This window comes from Microtus oregoni, unplaced genomic scaffold (genome assembly GCF_018167655.1).
Source record: "Microtus oregoni isolate MIOR12 unplaced genomic scaffold, Mior012 000015F_ref0000493, whole genome shotgun sequence".
NCBI lineage: Eukaryota > Metazoa > Chordata > Mammalia > Rodentia > Cricetidae > Microtus > Microtus oregoni.
The window spans coordinates 42,938,150-42,956,283 of record NW_024543074.1 but is presented as its reverse complement, the minus strand read 5'-3'; the positions used below and the strand labels follow the sequence as shown (position 1 = coordinate 42,956,283).

General features: G+C 46.9%; 1 protein-coding gene across 1 annotated transcript in view; it reads right to left on the bottom strand.

The window, feature by feature from the left end:
- Fat2 (FAT atypical cadherin 2) overlaps nucleotides 1-16,637 on the bottom strand; it is a 61,999-nt gene extending 45,362 nt beyond the window's left edge. The window contains exons 1-3 of the mRNA XM_041665178.1: nucleotides 13,379-16,637; nucleotides 4,859-5,173; nucleotides 745-803 (exon numbers count right to left, since the gene is read on the bottom strand). Coding sequence (XP_041521112.1) covers nucleotides 745-803; nucleotides 4,859-5,173; nucleotides 13,379-16,637 — 3,633 coding nt within the window. The remainder of the gene's footprint in view (nucleotides 1-744; nucleotides 804-4,858; nucleotides 5,174-13,378) is intronic.
- Nucleotides 16,638-18,134: the final 1,497 nt, after the last annotated feature.

Genomic DNA, 18,134 nt, shown 5'->3' with positions numbered 1-18,134 from the left:
TCTCTCGAGACAGGTCTCTCACTAGGTTGCAGACTTCCCTGAATTCCTGTAACCAAAACTGACTTTGAACTTGAGAGTCTCCTCCTAAATAGCTGGGACCACAGGGAAAGAGAATTTCAGAGCCTGTATTATAGAAAAGCAAATATGCATCCTGCCCTCCGGGAGCCCTTAAGGCCAGAAGAGATGCGTGTGGGTGAGTCGTGGGCTGCTCAGGAGGGGAAAGAACTAGATTTGTAGCCTCTGCTAATTTACTCCCCTCTAGAATACTCCTTGTAGGAGGCTGAGCGTCAGGGGTGCTTGGGCGATATTACAGACACCCTAGAAAGAACACAGATCCAGAAAACAAAAAAATGTTTATCCTGGCCCCACATCAACTGTAGTAAAGGACCATTGAGTGGTTTTCTCTCCAAGGCAGGAGGGATGGGTTAGAAACTAGACCTGACAAGCATGTATTCCCACTTCCAGCACTTCCTTCAGGAACTACACATTAACCCAGCCATCCTCCCATGCTTGGATCTGTTTTCAGATTCCTTCCTTCCTCAGTACCAAAGAGCCAGTGAAGGCTGAAGGACTCTTACCACTAGTCACAGAAAGACTGTACTGGAATAGGTTGTCCTGTCCCACCTCAGCCCTACACCCCAGCCACAGCCACAGACACAGTGCTGGGGCCATGCAGCTGGCTGCCTACAGCCCAGCCTCCTTCTGGGGCTCCCAAAGGCAGTGCCCAGACTCCCCACCACTTACCTCCAGGACATGCTCGTCTTTGCTCTCTCGGTCCAGCTGTCTGGCAGTGGAGAGCAGACCTGGAAAGGGACGGATGGAGAACAATATGAATGAAGGGCTGTTACTGGGGTGGGCTCAATGTCACACGTAACTCTCAGATGAGAGTCCTGGGTTTGTTGCTTTGTTTTTTGTTTGTTTGTTGGGGTGGGGGGACTTTTAGAGCTCTGGAGAAATGGAAGGTGTGGTGAGGAGGTGGGAGACACGAAGAGAGAACGTGCTAACTAAAGTTCCCACCTAAGTCCATTTTCACTATGAGGCACTGATGGGTCCAAAACTCAGCAATCCACACAGTATCACCAGCTTGCCCAGTCAGACACTGGCTTCATTCTCCTGCGAGCTGGGATTCGAGGTATAGAACCACTATGCTCAGCCCTGTTTTGTCTCTGCCTTGAACTTTCTCTCCCCACCTCCTCCTTCACCCTTTAAGGTCCTGTGTTCCTGAAACCGCTGCCCTGAAACTTCCTGAGTCTACCTCTTAGTTTCTCTCTGACAGCCGTGTCTGGATTCCCAGAGAATACTCATGAAGGTGAGACATGGCTGAGGCCCCGCGTAGGGATTGAAGCATCCACTGAGCCTGTGTGGTGGAAGTCCCTGCCTCTCCCAGCCTAAGCTGACACTCTAGTTAAATTAACAAAGCTTCCCCATCAGTCCACCTTAGGGTCACCCTTTTCCCTCTCCATCTGCCCCCTAGGTAGTCCAGAAACGTTCCCAAGACCTCACCAGTTATGCGGGGTGGAAATGTGCTATCTGCAGATTGTGACCTCCATCCACAATGACCAGGAGGTTCTCAGGTCACCCTCCCTGTCCTTGTCCCCTCTGAGACTACTGCTTATCCCCACTTCCTTCATTAGGCCATCACAGTTTGGCCACACCCAGCAGCTTTTTCCCTCCCCCGAGCACCAAAAGCACCTATCTACCTGCATATACTTTACTTTTTGGTGCTATTCCTACAGTATTTATCCCTAAATATCTATGGTTCTCATGGGCCGACTTCCCCAAGGCCTAGAACAAGATCAGATTTCTCTTTACATCTCTCTACAGCACACGATTTTAAGGCCTCGCAGGGGACAACGTCTATAAGCATTTGCTGGGTAAGGGTATGGATCACAAACAAGAACTCATTCATCCATTTAAAAGTTACTTGTTGAGCGTCTACTGTACTCTGTGGTAGCGCCAGGTACTGAAGACACTAAGACAGGCAAAAGCAGTCAGTTTCCCTTTTTCAGAGACCTGTTGAAGTCCAAGTGGACATGGAGAGTTAGTGGAACAATCACTTGAATGGATACAGTGGACTGTGTGGTATGTTAGCAGTGCCGGCAGGTGTGTTATGATATTAGGAAATACAGTTGACAGGTCTCTGTGGGACACTAGAGGTCACACAAACAAAAAGAGAGAAGCCTGATAAGTCACCAAGCCTTTTTAATCCCAGCACTCGGGAGGCAGAGGCAGGCAGATCTCTGTGAGTTCAAGGCCAGCCTGATCTACTTAGCAAGTTCCAGGTCTACCAGGGCTGCACAGTGAGAGAGAGGGCAGTGAGTTCCGACTGGAACAGTAGCAGGTGCCAAACCCCATGGGAAGAGCCTCTGTAGTCCACAGCAGCCATGAATGAAAATTCCTGAAGGAGCTGTGTCTGGGTGTGAACAACAGCAAAAATCTCCTGGAAGGAGTCTGTCGGCAGAGACTGATGGGCCAACTGGAATTTCAGTCCTGTGGGGAGATTGGAACTTTGTAGGTTCAGAGGCGAATTACTTTATCTCAGGCAGGTTTTAGCTTTCTTGTCTCACTCTGTATCTGAACTATAACACCTTGTGATAATAAATAGAAACCTCTGAGAAGCTATTAACTTAGCAGAACACTAGCTTCCACCAATCCAAGAGCTAAGAATGTTGTCAGACAGCATCTTGGGTCTATAAAAAAATCTTCCCCTTCTCTCTGTGTGCCTCTCTGGTGTACCCACCAATATAGTTTATAGTTGCCTAGATTTATGGCTGTCTTTGTTTCATAGAACTATAAAAACCCTGTGAAACTGCATCTGTGTTGGAATGTGGAATTTGATTGGTGTTGCCTAAATCCACATTCTCTGGCCATGGTCACTCAGAATGGCTCCGGAGTAAACCATCTCTTATTCCCTTTAAGATGAGAGCTGCGGTTTTTATGTTGACAGGCAGGTAGCTGGAGCCAACAGAGGTACCGTGAGAGGGGTAAGGTGAAGCCAGAGAGGTCAGTGGGGCCGGTTTAGGCACCAGCTTCATGGACACAGGGGACCCTGACTTCATCTCAAGGACATAGAGAGACCTTTCAGGCTTCTGCAGTGGAGACGCGGAAGACGTGGTCAATGTGAGGAAGTGGGTTGGGGGCTGATGGCGGGTACAATTATCATGGTAAAAGTAAGAGTTGAGACTAGTCACGATTTCTTCTGCCTGTCTGCAGGGAAGCTGGGAGTGCCTCTGCCTGCAAGGGCATCTTGCCACGCCTGCTGCCAGAGGCCTGTTGACGGTACATAGAAGGGGGTTGGGAAAAGCTGAGGAGTTAATGCCTTAGGTGAGGAGTGGGGAGGAGAGCTGTGGGGGTAGGACCTTGGTGACAGGGGTGAGCCTGAGGGGTGAACTTGCTTAGACTCGTTTTCTCAAAGAAAAGCCTCCTCGCCTCCGAAAGAAGAGGATGTAGCTACAACCTGATGTCAAAGGTTAACATTCCCTGCCAAGACTGTATGCCTCAGGGCTCCTGGGAAAATTGATAAGCTATTCCCCTTTCCCCTCTACTGTCTGTCCTTATGGGGCAAAAGCACATTGTGGGGCCAGAATGAAGGGGTCACATGGAAATGTCAGACTTCTGTGGAACAAGAGCGGCAGGTGTCCTAACTGGAGGGATCAGACTGGGACTGAGACAACAGGGGTCAGGAAGGGGACTGTGGGGGCCAAAGATTGTATGTGTGAGGTGCTGTCAGTCTCCGGTACACAGTGGCCCTGTGGGAATAGGAAGAGAACGTGGTCAGAGCATGCTATCTTTGAAGACCATCCAGAGATCTGGAATGTTTTATGGAATTTGCCAATGTGAACTACAACTTAGCAAATTTGTGCTTAAAGTTAGTGTGAATCAAACCAACTATCTTTGGAAGGCTCTCCCTGGGTCATTGCTGCTATGGGGTTACCGCTGGATTCCCCTGAACCTTCTACTATCCTTGGCCCGTGAGGAGGCTGATGGGATGTGGGTGAAATCACAATTGTCACTGTTTTGTGGACAGATCTGAGACTAGTCTGCAGTAAGGGCTGTCCCAGTTAGCTTTAGTCGTTGACTTGACACAGCCTAGAGTCGTTTGCAAGAAAAGCCTCAGTTGAGGAATTGCCAAATCGTATTGGCCTGTGTGTGTGTGTCTGTGGAGGGTTGGCTTGACAGTTACTGGACGTAGAAGGGTCGGCTCACTGCAGGGGGCACCACTCCCTAGACAGGCAATCCTGGACTGCATAAGAAAGCCAGCTAAACAGAAGCCTGTGAGCAAGTCAGAGAGCCAGTAGGCGGCATTCCTCCACGACTCCTGCCTTCAGTTCCTAGTCTGACTTCCCTCAGTGATGAACTACGACCTGGAAGTATAAACCAAGAAGATATCTTTATGGGCTAAACCCTTTCCTCCCCTAAGTTGCTTCTGATGAAAATATTTTTTACCACAGCAACAGAAAGAAGTAGAACAAAAGCTAATGATGGCTCTGGCCGTGGCTATGGCTTGGGGGCAGGGTCAGTTGGAGAACATTTGAAGGTCTGAACTAATCTCAGCTTGACCTCTGGGTGGCCTGTTGAACCCCAAGGCAAGGAAGATTTCAACAAGTTGTCACTTTCTTGTGGAGATGGCATGGTTGAAAAGCATATCAACTTTGGCACCCGTAAGAATGCTGTGTTTGCATTGCTAAAACATACATGTCTGGAGTCTGCCTCAGATCGTGCACTGGAAAGGTCTAGATGGGGGCCTGAGAATTGGAATTTCCAAGCTGTCTGCAGGTAATGTTGCTGCTGCCCCAGGAACACTCCGAGAACCTTCTTGTAGATGTATACCCCGTCCCTCTGGCTCTCCAGGCCTCACCTGTGGAAGGATGAATGACGAAGTACCCCATGTGGTTCCCACTGGTAAGGTTGAAGGTCAGCTTCCCTTGAGAGCTGGAGTCTGGGTCCCAGGCCTCCAGCTGAAGCACGGAGGTACCCAAGGGGGCATCTTCCTGGACAGAGGGGTAGAACACAGGCTGCAACATGTAGGGTATGTTGTCGTTGATGTCCGTAACCTCAATGTAGACTTCGGTGATGGCAGAGAGGGGAACGGAGCCCTTGTCCACAGCCAGTACCGTCAACCAGTAGAAGGGTGTGAATTCTCGGTCCAGAGGTGCCAGAGTCTCGAGCATTCCTGGAGATAGCAAGTGATGAAACCCAATATACTCAGGTCTCAGAGAGGTTTAGAAACTACCCTACCAAGGGCTGGGGAGAGGGTTCTGTGAACTACCTGCTATATGAGTATGAACCTGAATTCAGATCTCCAACACCCACATAAGAGTTGGGTATGGTGGTGGGTGCCCATCACTTTAACACTGGGGAAGAGGGGTGGAGGAGGCAGAGGATTCTGTAGGGCTTGTTGTCTGCCAAGCTAGCTGAATCAGTGAGCCTTGGGGTTCCATAACAGACTGTCTCCAACAAGTAAGTGGAGATCAACAGAGGATGAAACCTATCATCAGCCTCTGGCCTCGATGTGCCCGCCCACATACATGGGCACATTCACACACGTATATACAATGCACACACACATAAGCACGTGTTCAGATATACATACACACAGATACATGAGCACAGACCCACACACAAATTGAACAAGAACAAAAATCACCCTACCCAACATCCACTGATCAGTGCTGTGGAAAGGATGCTGACTGACAACCCAGGGAAAGCAGGTAGGGCTGTTAGCATGAGATGGGAGATGCTGAGTTGGACACAGGGGGAACTATCTCTGCTCAAACGGCCCTTGCTTCTGGCATGCAGACATATACAAGGCGTCCAGAAGACAGTGACAGTTTACCAGCTATGCCCAACTGCTGCAACCCAAGTTCAAGTTCCAGCTAGCTTCCTTACATTCTGTAAGTGGGATGTCCTACCATTGGCCTTAACCTGATCCCAACAGTCCTTCAGTCCTGGTGGATCCTCACATTGAAGGTTAGAGGTGTGAGGAATATGTTTCTGCTCTCTACTTCATCACTTCATGGCTTTAGGGACCTAGCTCCGGTCTTTACTTCATGTACTCTACAAACTACCTAAAAGGGCCAGCTCTGCTCTGGGACGTGAGGTTCTAACAGTGGGCACAAGAAGCCTGTACCTTAAGTTCTCACTGGTCACTTTCAGCTGACAAGGTCTGCACAAGGGGCAGGGTCTAGACTCACAATCAAAGCAGAGCCTGCCAGAGGTAACAAATGGGGAAACTGAGGCCCAGATAGGGAGAATAAATTTGGTCCAGATTATATAGTGAGTAAGAAGGGCTGGGGCTGAGCATGATATTGACCTTTAGTATCTCAGCACTTGGGAAACAGAGACAGATAAATCTTTGTGAGATCGAGGCCAGCCTGATCTACATAGACAGTTCCAGGCCAGCCAAGGCTACACAGAAAAACCCTGGAGAGAGAAGAAGAAGGGTGAAAAGAGGAGGAGGAAAGAGAGACTGAGAGAGCTGGGTCTAGAGTCTGTTAAATGGAATACTCTTGCCACCACACTACCCTGTCCTTTGCCCAGGAAACAAACTATAATTCAAGACTTTAAGATATATTACAGAACCAGAGTAGTGAAATAATATGGTATTGGCACAAAACCAGACTGATGTGGGAGTGTCATATATCAATCTGTTGATTTCATTGGTTAAGCAATAAAGAAACTGCTTGGCCCTGATAGGTTAAAACATAGGTGGGAGGAGTAAACAGAACAGAATGCTGGAAGGAAGAGGAAGTGAGCTCAGAGAGACGCCATGCTCCCCTCTCCAGATGCGATAGCTCTGCTTTCTGAGACACACGCGATGAAGTTCTGACCCAGGGTGGACATAGGCTAGAATCTTCCTGGTAAGCGCACCTAGCTGTGCTACACAGATGATTAGAAATGGGCTAAATTAATATGTGAGAATTAGCCTAGAAGAGACTAGATAGAAATGGGCCAAGCAGTGTTTAAAAGAATACAGTTTGTGTGTTGTTATTTCGGAGCATAAGCTATCCAGGTGGCCAGGGTGCTGGGGACTCAGCCCCGCCGCTCTTATTACTACAGAATGGCACCAAACGTGATGGACTAAATCCACTTAAAAACCTGAGAAGGCTTAAAAATAAGGGAGAGAGAGTTTAACACAGATTTTTGCTGTTTGTTGGTGGCGTGCTATCGAGAGATTTCCTGATTCAGCAACAGCAGCAGAAAAAACACTGCGTCATTTTAAAGCGCAGCATCAGCCGGGCGATGGTGGCGCACGCCTTTAATCCCAGCACTCGGGAGGTAGAGGTAGGCGGATCTCTGTGAGTTCGAGACCAGCCTGGTCTAGTTCCAGGACAGGCTCCAAAGCCACAGAGAAACCCTGTCTCGAAAAACAAAAAAACAAACAAATAAAGCGCAGCATCTTGGGGCTGTGCTGCCAGCGTGAACTCTGGCTTTAAAGCATTTCAATGGCTTTTATGGGACTGGATGTTTGTGTTCCCGCATGGGATCCAAAGGAGAGTGCTCTGAGACCGTGCTGATGGCTCAGCGCTCCCTGCCTGCACCTGGGCAAACGGCAGAATCAGGCTTAGGCAGGCGGAAGAGCATGGCGGATTCCTGCTGACATATAGAGATGTGTTTTCAGACTGTGCAGTGCTCTGTGTGTCAGATTTTGCTGTAACTTGGATGAAAAGAATTTCTGTGCTGCAGTTCAGTCTCAGAATTAAAGTGCTGAGTGCCGCTCCTACCTGGCGGCCCCAGAGCTAGCACAAAATGGTACGTCCTCCATTTTAAAATTTTCCTGACTCAGCAGCAGGAAAAAACTGGCTGTTTTAAAATGCCAGCTTTCTGGGCTGTGCCGCCATTGCGATCTCTGTCTGGCTCCTGTGGGAGACAGAGCTTTTGAATGGAGCATTTGGAGTAAAGCTCTACGGCTTGCTTGATGGCAATGTGGACTGCTGTGTGCCTGGAACTGTGTGTGGCTCAGGGGCACCAAATGGCTCTGAGGCAGGAGCGGCTTGGCTCAGCTCTGCCATGCTGAACTTTGCTGGTCTCAGGCAGGAACTACCGTAATTACTGTAATAACAGCGCAGTTAAGGTTTTGACTGGGCAGAACACAGACAGTACCGTATTACCTGTACATGGTACAACTTAAGTTTTTAAGAACTGCTTAACATTTTAAGAAATGCTCCTGGATAGTAAAAAAATGTTACAGATTCACAATAAAACAGATTCAGACATAAAAGACCACACTGTTGGATGAATGTACGTAGGCTTGAGAGAGAGAAGAAAAAGAATATAGAGAATAAAATTAATGGTTTAAAAAAAAAAAGGTAAAGTCTTTAAAGAGACAGAGTACAGATAGTTATAGATTAAGAGAAATAAAGTAAAAATAAGCCACGTAAAAATGGAAAATTCACAGAGAGTCTGGATTATGTACATTGTGTTTTCTCTAAAATTTTTGACTGTGAAGGAGCTAAGTACAGACAGACATTTTATTATATGGGCTGCTAAGCTGAACCTGCACATATGTTCTAAAGGTATCTTGACTTCAGAATTTGGATCTAAGCTTATGATGCTTTGGAAAAGTCCTTCTTTTGTTTTTGCAGAAGATGAGACCCTGTGGATTTCTTCTATCCCAATTTGGTATGATAGACCACGCCCTCCTGAAAGGTTGCTGTGAACACCCTCAAAAAAATTACTTTGCTCAACTGCCAACTGAGATGAAACTAGCACACAGGTTATACCATGAAAGACCTAATTAACGACGCCCCCATTCAGGGGGAAGCAGTTTGGAGAGAAAAAACTGTGCCCATGTTCCCAAATATGGTTTATAAACGTTCTTTTACATTTAAAGGGGGATGTGATATAGAAACGAATAATTTGCATTGATGGATTTTGCTTTAGTGATTTAAATTTAAGGTCAATTTTGTTATATGTATATGTATTTCTGATCTTTATTAAGGTATTGTGATTGTGCAGTTCATTTAAAAATGTAATGTATATAGGTTGTTAATGGATAATCATTAATAATAGTCAAGTTTGTAGTCATGTTAGTTAAGATTTTCTAGATGTGCATAGCTATATTTTAGATAGGCATTCTTCATATCTTTCAAAGATTATAGAATATGGCATTTTAAATGTTTTAATAACTTAGGGTTTTTCATGACAATGAGACATGTCTGCTCCTGGCAGCACCAATCTACTTCAAGAGGAAGATGGGCATCGAAGAGGCACGTTATGGAGTTTGATAGCCATTTGGGCAAGAAACTGCTCTTGCCTGGACTATTGCATAAACTGGAAACAGAGAACCCGCAGAGAGAGGACTACTGAACTTGCCTAAAGGTAAGATGATCTTTCGGGGTACCTGATTCACGAAGGAGTCTGCAAGACATTCTGCAGGACACAACAGATAGTGACTGAACTGACTTTGAATTTTCCTGCTTCATGGAAATGTCTGCTGGATACTATGGGCCTGAAGGCTGAAGATTGATGCCCCAACAGTACAGAGGAACTTTGGGTGACTGTACAGGCAGCGAGATGTCTCTGTCATTTCTAGAGTTTTGAAAATTGCTTACTTTTGGTTTGCTTAGGTAATATTGTATTCTTCTGGAGTCTTTGATGGAGTTGCAGAATAGATAGATAGTTATAGTTATAGTTTTCCATTGTTATGATAAAAAATAAAATAGATATAAATATTGTAACTGTAATTCTTGCTTGATAACTCTTTTGTTATATGTAATTTTGCTATGTTAAAGTTAAAGCCTTCTTTTTTTTGTTTAAACAGAAAAAGGGGAAGTGATGTGGGGGTGTCATATATCAATCTGTTGATTTCATTGGTTAAGCAATAAAGAAACTGCTTGGCCCTGATAGGTTAAAACGTAGGTGGGAGGAGTAAACAGAACAGAACGCTGGAAGGAAGAGGAAGTGAGCTCAGAGAGACGCCATGTTCCCCTCTCCAGATGCGATAGCTCTGCTCTCTGAGACACACGCGATGAAGCTCTGACCCAGGGTGGACGTAGGCTAGAATCTTCCTGGTAAGTGCACCTAGCTGTGCTACACAGATGATTAGAAATGGGCTAAATTAATATGTGAGAATTAGCCTAGAAGAGACTAGATAGAAATGGGCCAAGCAGTGTTTAAAAGAATACAGTTTGTGTGTTGTTATTTCGGAGCATAAGCTATCCAGGCGGCCAGGGTGCTGGGGACTCAGCCCCGCCGCTCTTATTACTACACCAGACATGTAGACCAAAGAAACAACATCAAAGACTCAAACATGAATGTATGTAACTTCAACTACTTAATATTTGACAAAAATGTCAAAAACATATGCTAGAGAAAGAAATCATCTTCAACTAGTGATACTGGGAAGTTTAAGGGGTCCACATGCAGAAGAACACAATTATACTCATATCTATTACCTTGCACAAAAACTGACTCCAAAGACCTAACTTTGAAGCCTAAACACTGAAACTACTAGAAGAAAACACAGGCAGGGCCTACAGGACACAGGTGTAGGGAAGGACTTCCTGAGTAAGACTCCATTTCCCAACAATTAAGGCCAACAACTGACAAGTGGGACTTCAAAAAACTACAAAGCTTTTGCACAGATAAAGAAACAATCAACTGGGTGAAGAGGAAGCCCACAGAATGGGAGAGAATCTTTGCTAGCTCTACATCTTTATATATATATATAAAACAAAAGGTAAAAACCCCAAATGACCCATTCAAAAAATAGGTCTGGGATCTCAGTAGAGAGGAAGAAGGAGGAGGAGGAGACTAATTAGGGAAATGCAATTCAAAACACCAGCCAGAATGGCAAACATCAACGGAACAACTGACAACAAATGTTGGAGGTGACATGGGGAAAGGGAGCCCTCATTCACTGTTGGTGGGATTGCAAACTGGTGCAGCCACTATGGAAATCAGGGTGGAGAATTCTCAAAAAGCTTTAATAAATCTACTCTGTGACTCAGATATGTGACTCCTGTGGCGTATTCCCAAAGGGCGCCACATCCTATCCCACAGATACTTACTCAGCCCCACTTATTGCTGCTCTAGTCACAACAGCTAGGAAACAGGAACAACCTAAATGTCCCACCACTGATGAATGGGTAGTGAAAATGTGGTGCACGCTATGGGAAACTGTTCAGCTTTAAAGAAAAATGAAAGCATGAACTTTGTAAGTAAATGGAGTGAACTAGAAAAGATCATATTGAATGATGTAACAGAGACCCAGAAAGACAACTGTTGTACATTGCCTCTTATTGGAAGCTCCAAGCTCCAAACCTTCATGTGTGAGTACATTGGCTGTAGTAACCACAGAACACAGGAAAGCATAACCGGATCATTGCCAGGATATGGGTCTTGGGGTGCGGTAGCGCAGGGAGTAGCAGTGTACACATGATCTGATCCAGGAAGTGGGAAAGGGAGGCTTCTTAGAGGGGAGGGCGTAAATATAGAAGAAGGAGGGAGGAGGGCAAAGGAGAATAGCAGGGTACAAGTGATCTGCGGAAACAGAAAAGGGGGGCTTTTAGCGAGTGGGGGAGATTAATTCAGAAGAAAAGGAAGTGGGCAAAATAACAAATAAGGATGTCTGAAAAAGCCACAAGGAATCGTGCTCTTAACTATTTACCAAAAATCAAACAAACAAAATACCCAAGCACCTAGTACACGTAATTCTGTGTATAAATATTCATGTAGAGACTTAATGAGCCTTTGTTATCTGGGCTGATGGTGCTCCCTCTAAAAGCCAAAGACCACCTAAACAAAAACCCTAACAGCAGACCCGAGAAATCCTCGTTCAAGTTGTTGGCCAGGGCTGTCCAGGAGAATCTCAAAACACACATTCTATTGCTGTTGCCCTTGGTTACTTCCCAGAGGTGGAAGGTGAGTCCTAATTGCTGAAAACACTATGCACTTCCGAAACAGGGCCCAGAGGCCCCTGAGCTGGAACTGACCCAAAAGCCCCCTCCCTGAGGACTAGCTTTCGTAGTACCAGAAGGCACCATGCAAGCTTCCAAAGGAGAGAGGCAACCAACAGTCCCAACCAGCAATGGTGCCTATGAACCACATCAGCAAGCATTATGGCACAATAACCTTAGCAGTGGCAAGCATACTTTGGTGGTAGCCAACAGCTTTCTAATTGGGCTTAAGACCTGCTCAGCAAGAGGGAGAACATGTTTGGTGCTGGAAACCTAGCTGACTATTCACTGCTGGTGAAGTCAAGGATCCTGGAGGAGAATCTACAACCACTAATTTACTAATCCAACATAATCCCTCGCCACAATCTACGCATTTGTCCGTTTATCCACAGATATGTAGAGCCTTCTTCCCTCATCAAGGAAGCGTCTCTTTGCAACAGATGAAGACCATTACAAAAAACCACAATCCATCAAAACACAGAGTTGTAGAGCCCAATCCCACTGGATGCATCTACAAAACACTCCTGCACCTAAGGCTCAAGGAACTTTGTAGGAGATTGCGTGGAAAGGGTGTAGCAGTCGGAAGGTCATGAGTTTGCTGTGAGATTGAGTTTTCTGCTAACATGAGAAGCTACATCCAGAGTCTCACTAATGTGACCACCCAAATGAGAGTTGAACAAGGACACCAAGGAGCATAGATGCCAAAATGGATGGAGAGAAGGCCTCGAGGTCTCTACACACAAAACTATAGGTAACTAAGGAAGGCTGGGAATGGGAGAAGCGGCCTTTCCCAGGGAAGGGCAGACCAATTCTTTGTCCAATGCCAAATGGTCAACCCTGAAAACTTATACACATACATTCAGGCAGCATTACATGAACTGAATATATTTAGGAATATATATGTATATATGCATATAACAATTAGTAAAAGAAAAAAAAAGAGGTCGCCGGGCAATGGTGGCACACACCTTTAACCCTAGCACTTGATGGAGCAGAGGCATGCCAATCTCTGTGAGTTCGAGGCCAGCCTGGTCTACAGAGTAAGTTCCAGGACATTTAAAATGCTGTTGCACAGAGAAACCCTGTCTCAAAAAACCAAATAAATAAATAAATAATAAAGAGGTCATGAGTTTGAAAAAGAGCAAGGAAGGGTATATGGAAGAATTTGAAGGGAGGAAATGGAAGGGGGAAATGTAATTAAATTATAGTCTCAAAAATTAAAAAAAGATAACTATCATGTATCACTTTCATATATGGGATGTTTATGATTATTATATGCATATAATATGTATTTTACACATACATGTGTATGTATATATGTGTGTGTGCCTATATAAAAAAACCTGCAGTAAAAATCCTCATAAAGACAAACCTAAAATACAAGGGTCAGGAGGGTGAATTCCCCCGTGCTGTCCCCGTGTCCCATTTCGGCCCAATGTTCTCCATGCCCCAGCACCCCATGTACCTCACCCCAGTACCTGTGTCTTGGTTGATGCTGAAGGCTTCCAGGCCAGTGCCAGCCCGTAGGAAATACTGGAGCTCTCCATCCAAGCCACTGTCATCGTCCTGGGCCGTGACTACCATGACCGCGGTCCCTGCAGGGCTGTTCTCCTGCACCTGGCCCTGATATACAAAGGATGAGAAGCGAGGAGAGTGGAGGTTCTCATTTACATCCAGGACTAATATTTCTACGTGGCAGAGGGTCCTGCGGGCTAGAGGCTTCCCACTGTCACTGGCCCAAAGGCTCAGATTGTAACCAGCCCGCCTCTCAAAGTCCAGCTCTCTTTCCAGACTCAGAGCTCCGGTCATCAGCTCCACCCGGAAGGTTCCATGAACGTCATCCACCAGGGTATATCTCACTTCACCTGCAGGGCCCAGGTCAGGGTCAGACGCATCTAGGAATGTCAAGACTGTCCCAAGGGGCATGTCCTCTGGCACCTTCAGTCTACTGTGCTGTGTGATACACTGTGGAGGGTTGTCATTGGTATCCTCCAATGTGACTATCAAGTCGGTGACAGAGAAGAGCTGGTGGCCATTCATGGGCTGGTCTCTGGCCTCTACCTTGAGTATGTACCGAGCCTCTGATTCCCGGTCGAGGTGTCCTGTGACAACCAGCTCCCCAGTGAGTGGGTGGAGAGAGAACTTCTCGGTGGGGGTTAGCAGAGTGTAGCGAACCCTCCTATTATCCTCTGAGTCAGCGTCTTTCGTCTTCAGCTCTGCGATCGTGGTTCCAATGTCTGTATCCTCAGAAATGGTGAGCTGGTACCCACCCGGAGGAAACCTGGGTGGGTTATCATTCCAGTCTTTTACGGTCACAGTCAACAGCTTCCAGGAAGACTTCTGGGGAGTGCCCAGGTCATACACAGTCACATTGAGGACGTAGAAGCTGGTGGTCTCATAGTCTAAGGCTGCTGCCACCGTGAGCAGCCCCGTCTTCAGCTCAATGTCAAAACAACCTTCCTCATTGCCATCCGCAATCACATAGACCAGACTGCCGTGAAAGCCAGCATCTGGGTCAGTGGCTGCCAGGCGGGCCAAGGGGGTGTTAATGGACACCTGCTCTAGAATGTCGATGGATTGAGGGAAGTGGTCCTCAAACTGGGGAGCGTGGTGGTTGATCTGATAGTTGCTGAGGGAGGCAAATTCCTCTTCACCCAACTCTTGGCCCTGGAGTCCGGCGGACTGGAGGATGGTTTTTGTGATATGGGTCAGCACTCCTGTTTTGTCACACCGTACAGGGACCTCAGAGTGAGGGTCCTTCACCACAGTGACTTTCAGAGTTGTGGGGGATGCATAGTTCTTACCGTCAGAGGCCGTAATCTTCAGAGAATAGTTGGTGGGTCGAACGGCAGTGAGATTCATAAAAGAGCGTTTGAGAGATATCACCCCTGAGAAATGGTTAAGATAGAAATAGTCTTGTTCATTGCCAGACACAATTTCATACCTTAGGTTCTGAAGTTCATCCATGTCTATGGCGGACACAGCCATTATCGATTTCCCGACTGGCGCATCTTGACGAAGGGACACAGTACAATTGACTTCCTCAAACATAGGCTCGTTGTCATTCAAATTCTTGAGCCTCAGAGAAACAGACACCTCCTTCTCCTGGCGAAAAGGAGACCCCCAGTCTGATGCCCGGACCCGGAAGGTATATATTCTTTTCATGAGTTCATAGTCCATGGGTTTGGTGGTGGAGATGACCCCCAGGTAAGGGTCAATAGAAAATGGGACGGTTTTAGGGCCAACAATGGAATAGGTGACATGTCCATTGTCCCCGTGGTCCTGGTCTGTGGCTGTCACGGTCAAAACACTGGTACCAGGAGGGATGTTCTCATCGAAGGTGCCTTCGTAGGAAGACCTGTTGAAGACTGGGGCGTGGTTGTTACAGTCCACAATGTCAATGATCACTGTGGTGGTAGCCAGGCCCAGGGAGGTTTTCACGTGGAGCTGGTACTGGTTTTGGTCATTGAAGTCCACACGCTTCATGGTGGTGATCAGGCCTGTGCGAGCATTGAGCTTGAATACCGTGTTCCCAGAGGATGGCTTTAGAACATAACGCAAAGTGGGGAGGGCAGTGGTGACCTTCACCAATGCCACACGACTTCCAGGAGGGGAGAATTCACTGAGCTTTACTCTGTAAACCGTCTTCTCAAATCTGAGGTTGTTCAGCCTGGAGGGTGGGAAGTGGAAAGCCCTGATGGGAGAGTGGGTGGGAGGTCTGTTCCTACTGTGGACCTGGAAGCTAAGGTTGAAGCCATGCGGGTGTTCTTCCCAGTTAATAGCCTTGACTGCCACCAAGTTGAACTTGTTGTCTTGGGCATAGGACTGGAAGGCTTTGAAGTACTTTCCAGGATCACCACCAACCACATCCAGGGAATCTACTTCAGCTCCAGAGTCATTTGTTTCCACCGTGACAGTGGCATAAATGTCACCTTCATCACCATCTGATGGAGCCATGACCACGGAGGTGATAGCTGGGGGCTTCCTGTGCACAGGCTCCACATAAATTACCAATGGAGCCAAGTTGCCAAACCCATTGCCCTCTGAGATTTTTCTCATGCGGTCCACAGCCAGCACCTGGAGCTCATACTTCCCTCGCCATGTGACATTCAGCTTCCCAGCCACAGTGACCACCCCACTGGTGGGATGGATGGCAAACACCTCTGACCTGGCATTAAAGGCATAATAGAACTCAGAGTTCTGGCCCAGATCGGCATCCGTGGCAGTCACTTTGCAGATGGGGCTCTTGAGGGGCTTGTCCTCAGAGATGGTGACTCTGTAGGAAGGTGGGGAGAAGAGGGGCTTCAGGTCATTCTGGTCCAGGATGTGGATGACCACTTGGGTCAGTGCTTCAAACTCCAGGCTCTTGTCTGACGCTTGCACTATGAGTGTGTAGCTGTCTCGTACCTCCCTGTTGAGCAGCGCCGTGTTGCTGCTCTTGGTTCTTATCCTAAGAAAGCAGAAGTTGCCCACCACGTAGTCCTCAGTCTTAAACACTCCAGCTGCATCTCCAGAGATGATCCGGTACTTCACCACCCACTGGGGATCTGCCAGGTACATGCCCATCTTCACTGGACTTTCCACGTAGGTCTTGGGAGCCGAGTTTTCATAGATGGTGGCGTTATACAGGGAATGTGTGAAGCGCCAAGCCAAGGGAGGAATGGTTTCTTCTAGGGGTTTCTCACAGGCCACACGGTGGAGCAACAGGATGGCTAGACCCAGCAGGACAAGAGTCATGGTGAAAAGCTCCTGAATAAAAAGAGGGAAAGGCTTCAAGTTGGGAAGGAAACAGCTCCCATTGCCGTGGTTCTTTCTTTTTTAAAAGCACATATTAATTGTACTTAATAACTGACTTGATTATGCCATTTTCATACTTTCATAATTATAATGTATGTAACCATGCTTACCCTCTTTTATTCCTCCTCTCATTCCCCAGATCCCCTTCCTCAATAGTGCAAGAGTGAGCGCAGAATGAAAAGCATAGCTGCACCTTCTGCCCACCCATTCCTGTGGACAGAGCCTCCAACTGACTTACTGGGGGTCAGAACACAGACAGCTGGAAATACCCTCTCAGGGGCCTCCACAGATATATCCTAGTTCTGATTACTTATTGGACACCCCCCTCCCACCAGGAACCTCTGTGGATACTCTGTGAAGGTAAAATTACTCCAACTCTTAGTCAAGGGTCCAAGTCTAGCAGTTTCTCTCAGGAAGACTCCTCCACTGGTGCCGAGCCAGAGCCATACTGAACTGTTTGTGCACACAGGGACTACAGAGAAGCGCTGCTGACAAGATCCCAGGTGTGGCACCAGGCTACCTGGATCTCAATTCCAGATCCCCATTTGCTCAGTGGGTAATCCTCCAGCTAGTCCCTGACCTCTGGGAACCTTGATTCCTATTCCACAACATAGGATAAAGATAGTCATCTAGATGGGACTGGAGAAGATGGCTCAGTGGTCAAGAGTACATACTGCTCTTGCAGGACCAGAGTTTGGCTCCCAGCGCCCACATTAAGCAGTTCACAATTGCATCTATCTCCAGCTCCAGGGAATTGGACACCTTCTTCTGGCCTCTGCAGGCACCCTTACTCACTTGCACAAACCCATACATAAACACATACATACATACATAAAATACATATATACATACATAATATACATATAACTAAAACCAAAAACATTTCATATCAATGTTAGTGTATTATTTAGGGTTGAAAGTAGGGCTACGTCAAGGAGAGTGCTTGCATAATGGGCATGAAACGCTGGATCTGTTACTATCACTCAGGTGTGGGGTGGTGCATGCCTATAATCCCAGGACTGAGGAGGTGCGACAGACACCAGCAGGAGGATCGGAAGTTCAAAGTCATCCTTGTTTACATAGTGAGTTTGAGGCCAGCCTGGGCAACTGGAGACCTTAGCTTTCAAAAACAGTGTGTGGGTGGTTCTATCTCATAGCCAGGTTGTGTGTTGTGGGGAAAATGAAGGTGACTGATCTAGCAGCAATTCAGTCTGTAGGAAGTTTTAACAAGATTAGCCATTATTAATGGGAAAGCTGAGTCCAGGATCTTGCACCTATCAGGAGAATGTGGGAGCTAGAATGGAGCTTCTGTAGTCACAGATTGGACTGTTTCCCCTGGCCCAGGCATAGGGACACCCAGCCCACCCCTACCCATTGCCGACAGAGCTAAACTCCAGATAGGCAGCTTCTAGATTTTGGGAATGTCACAGCCAGACC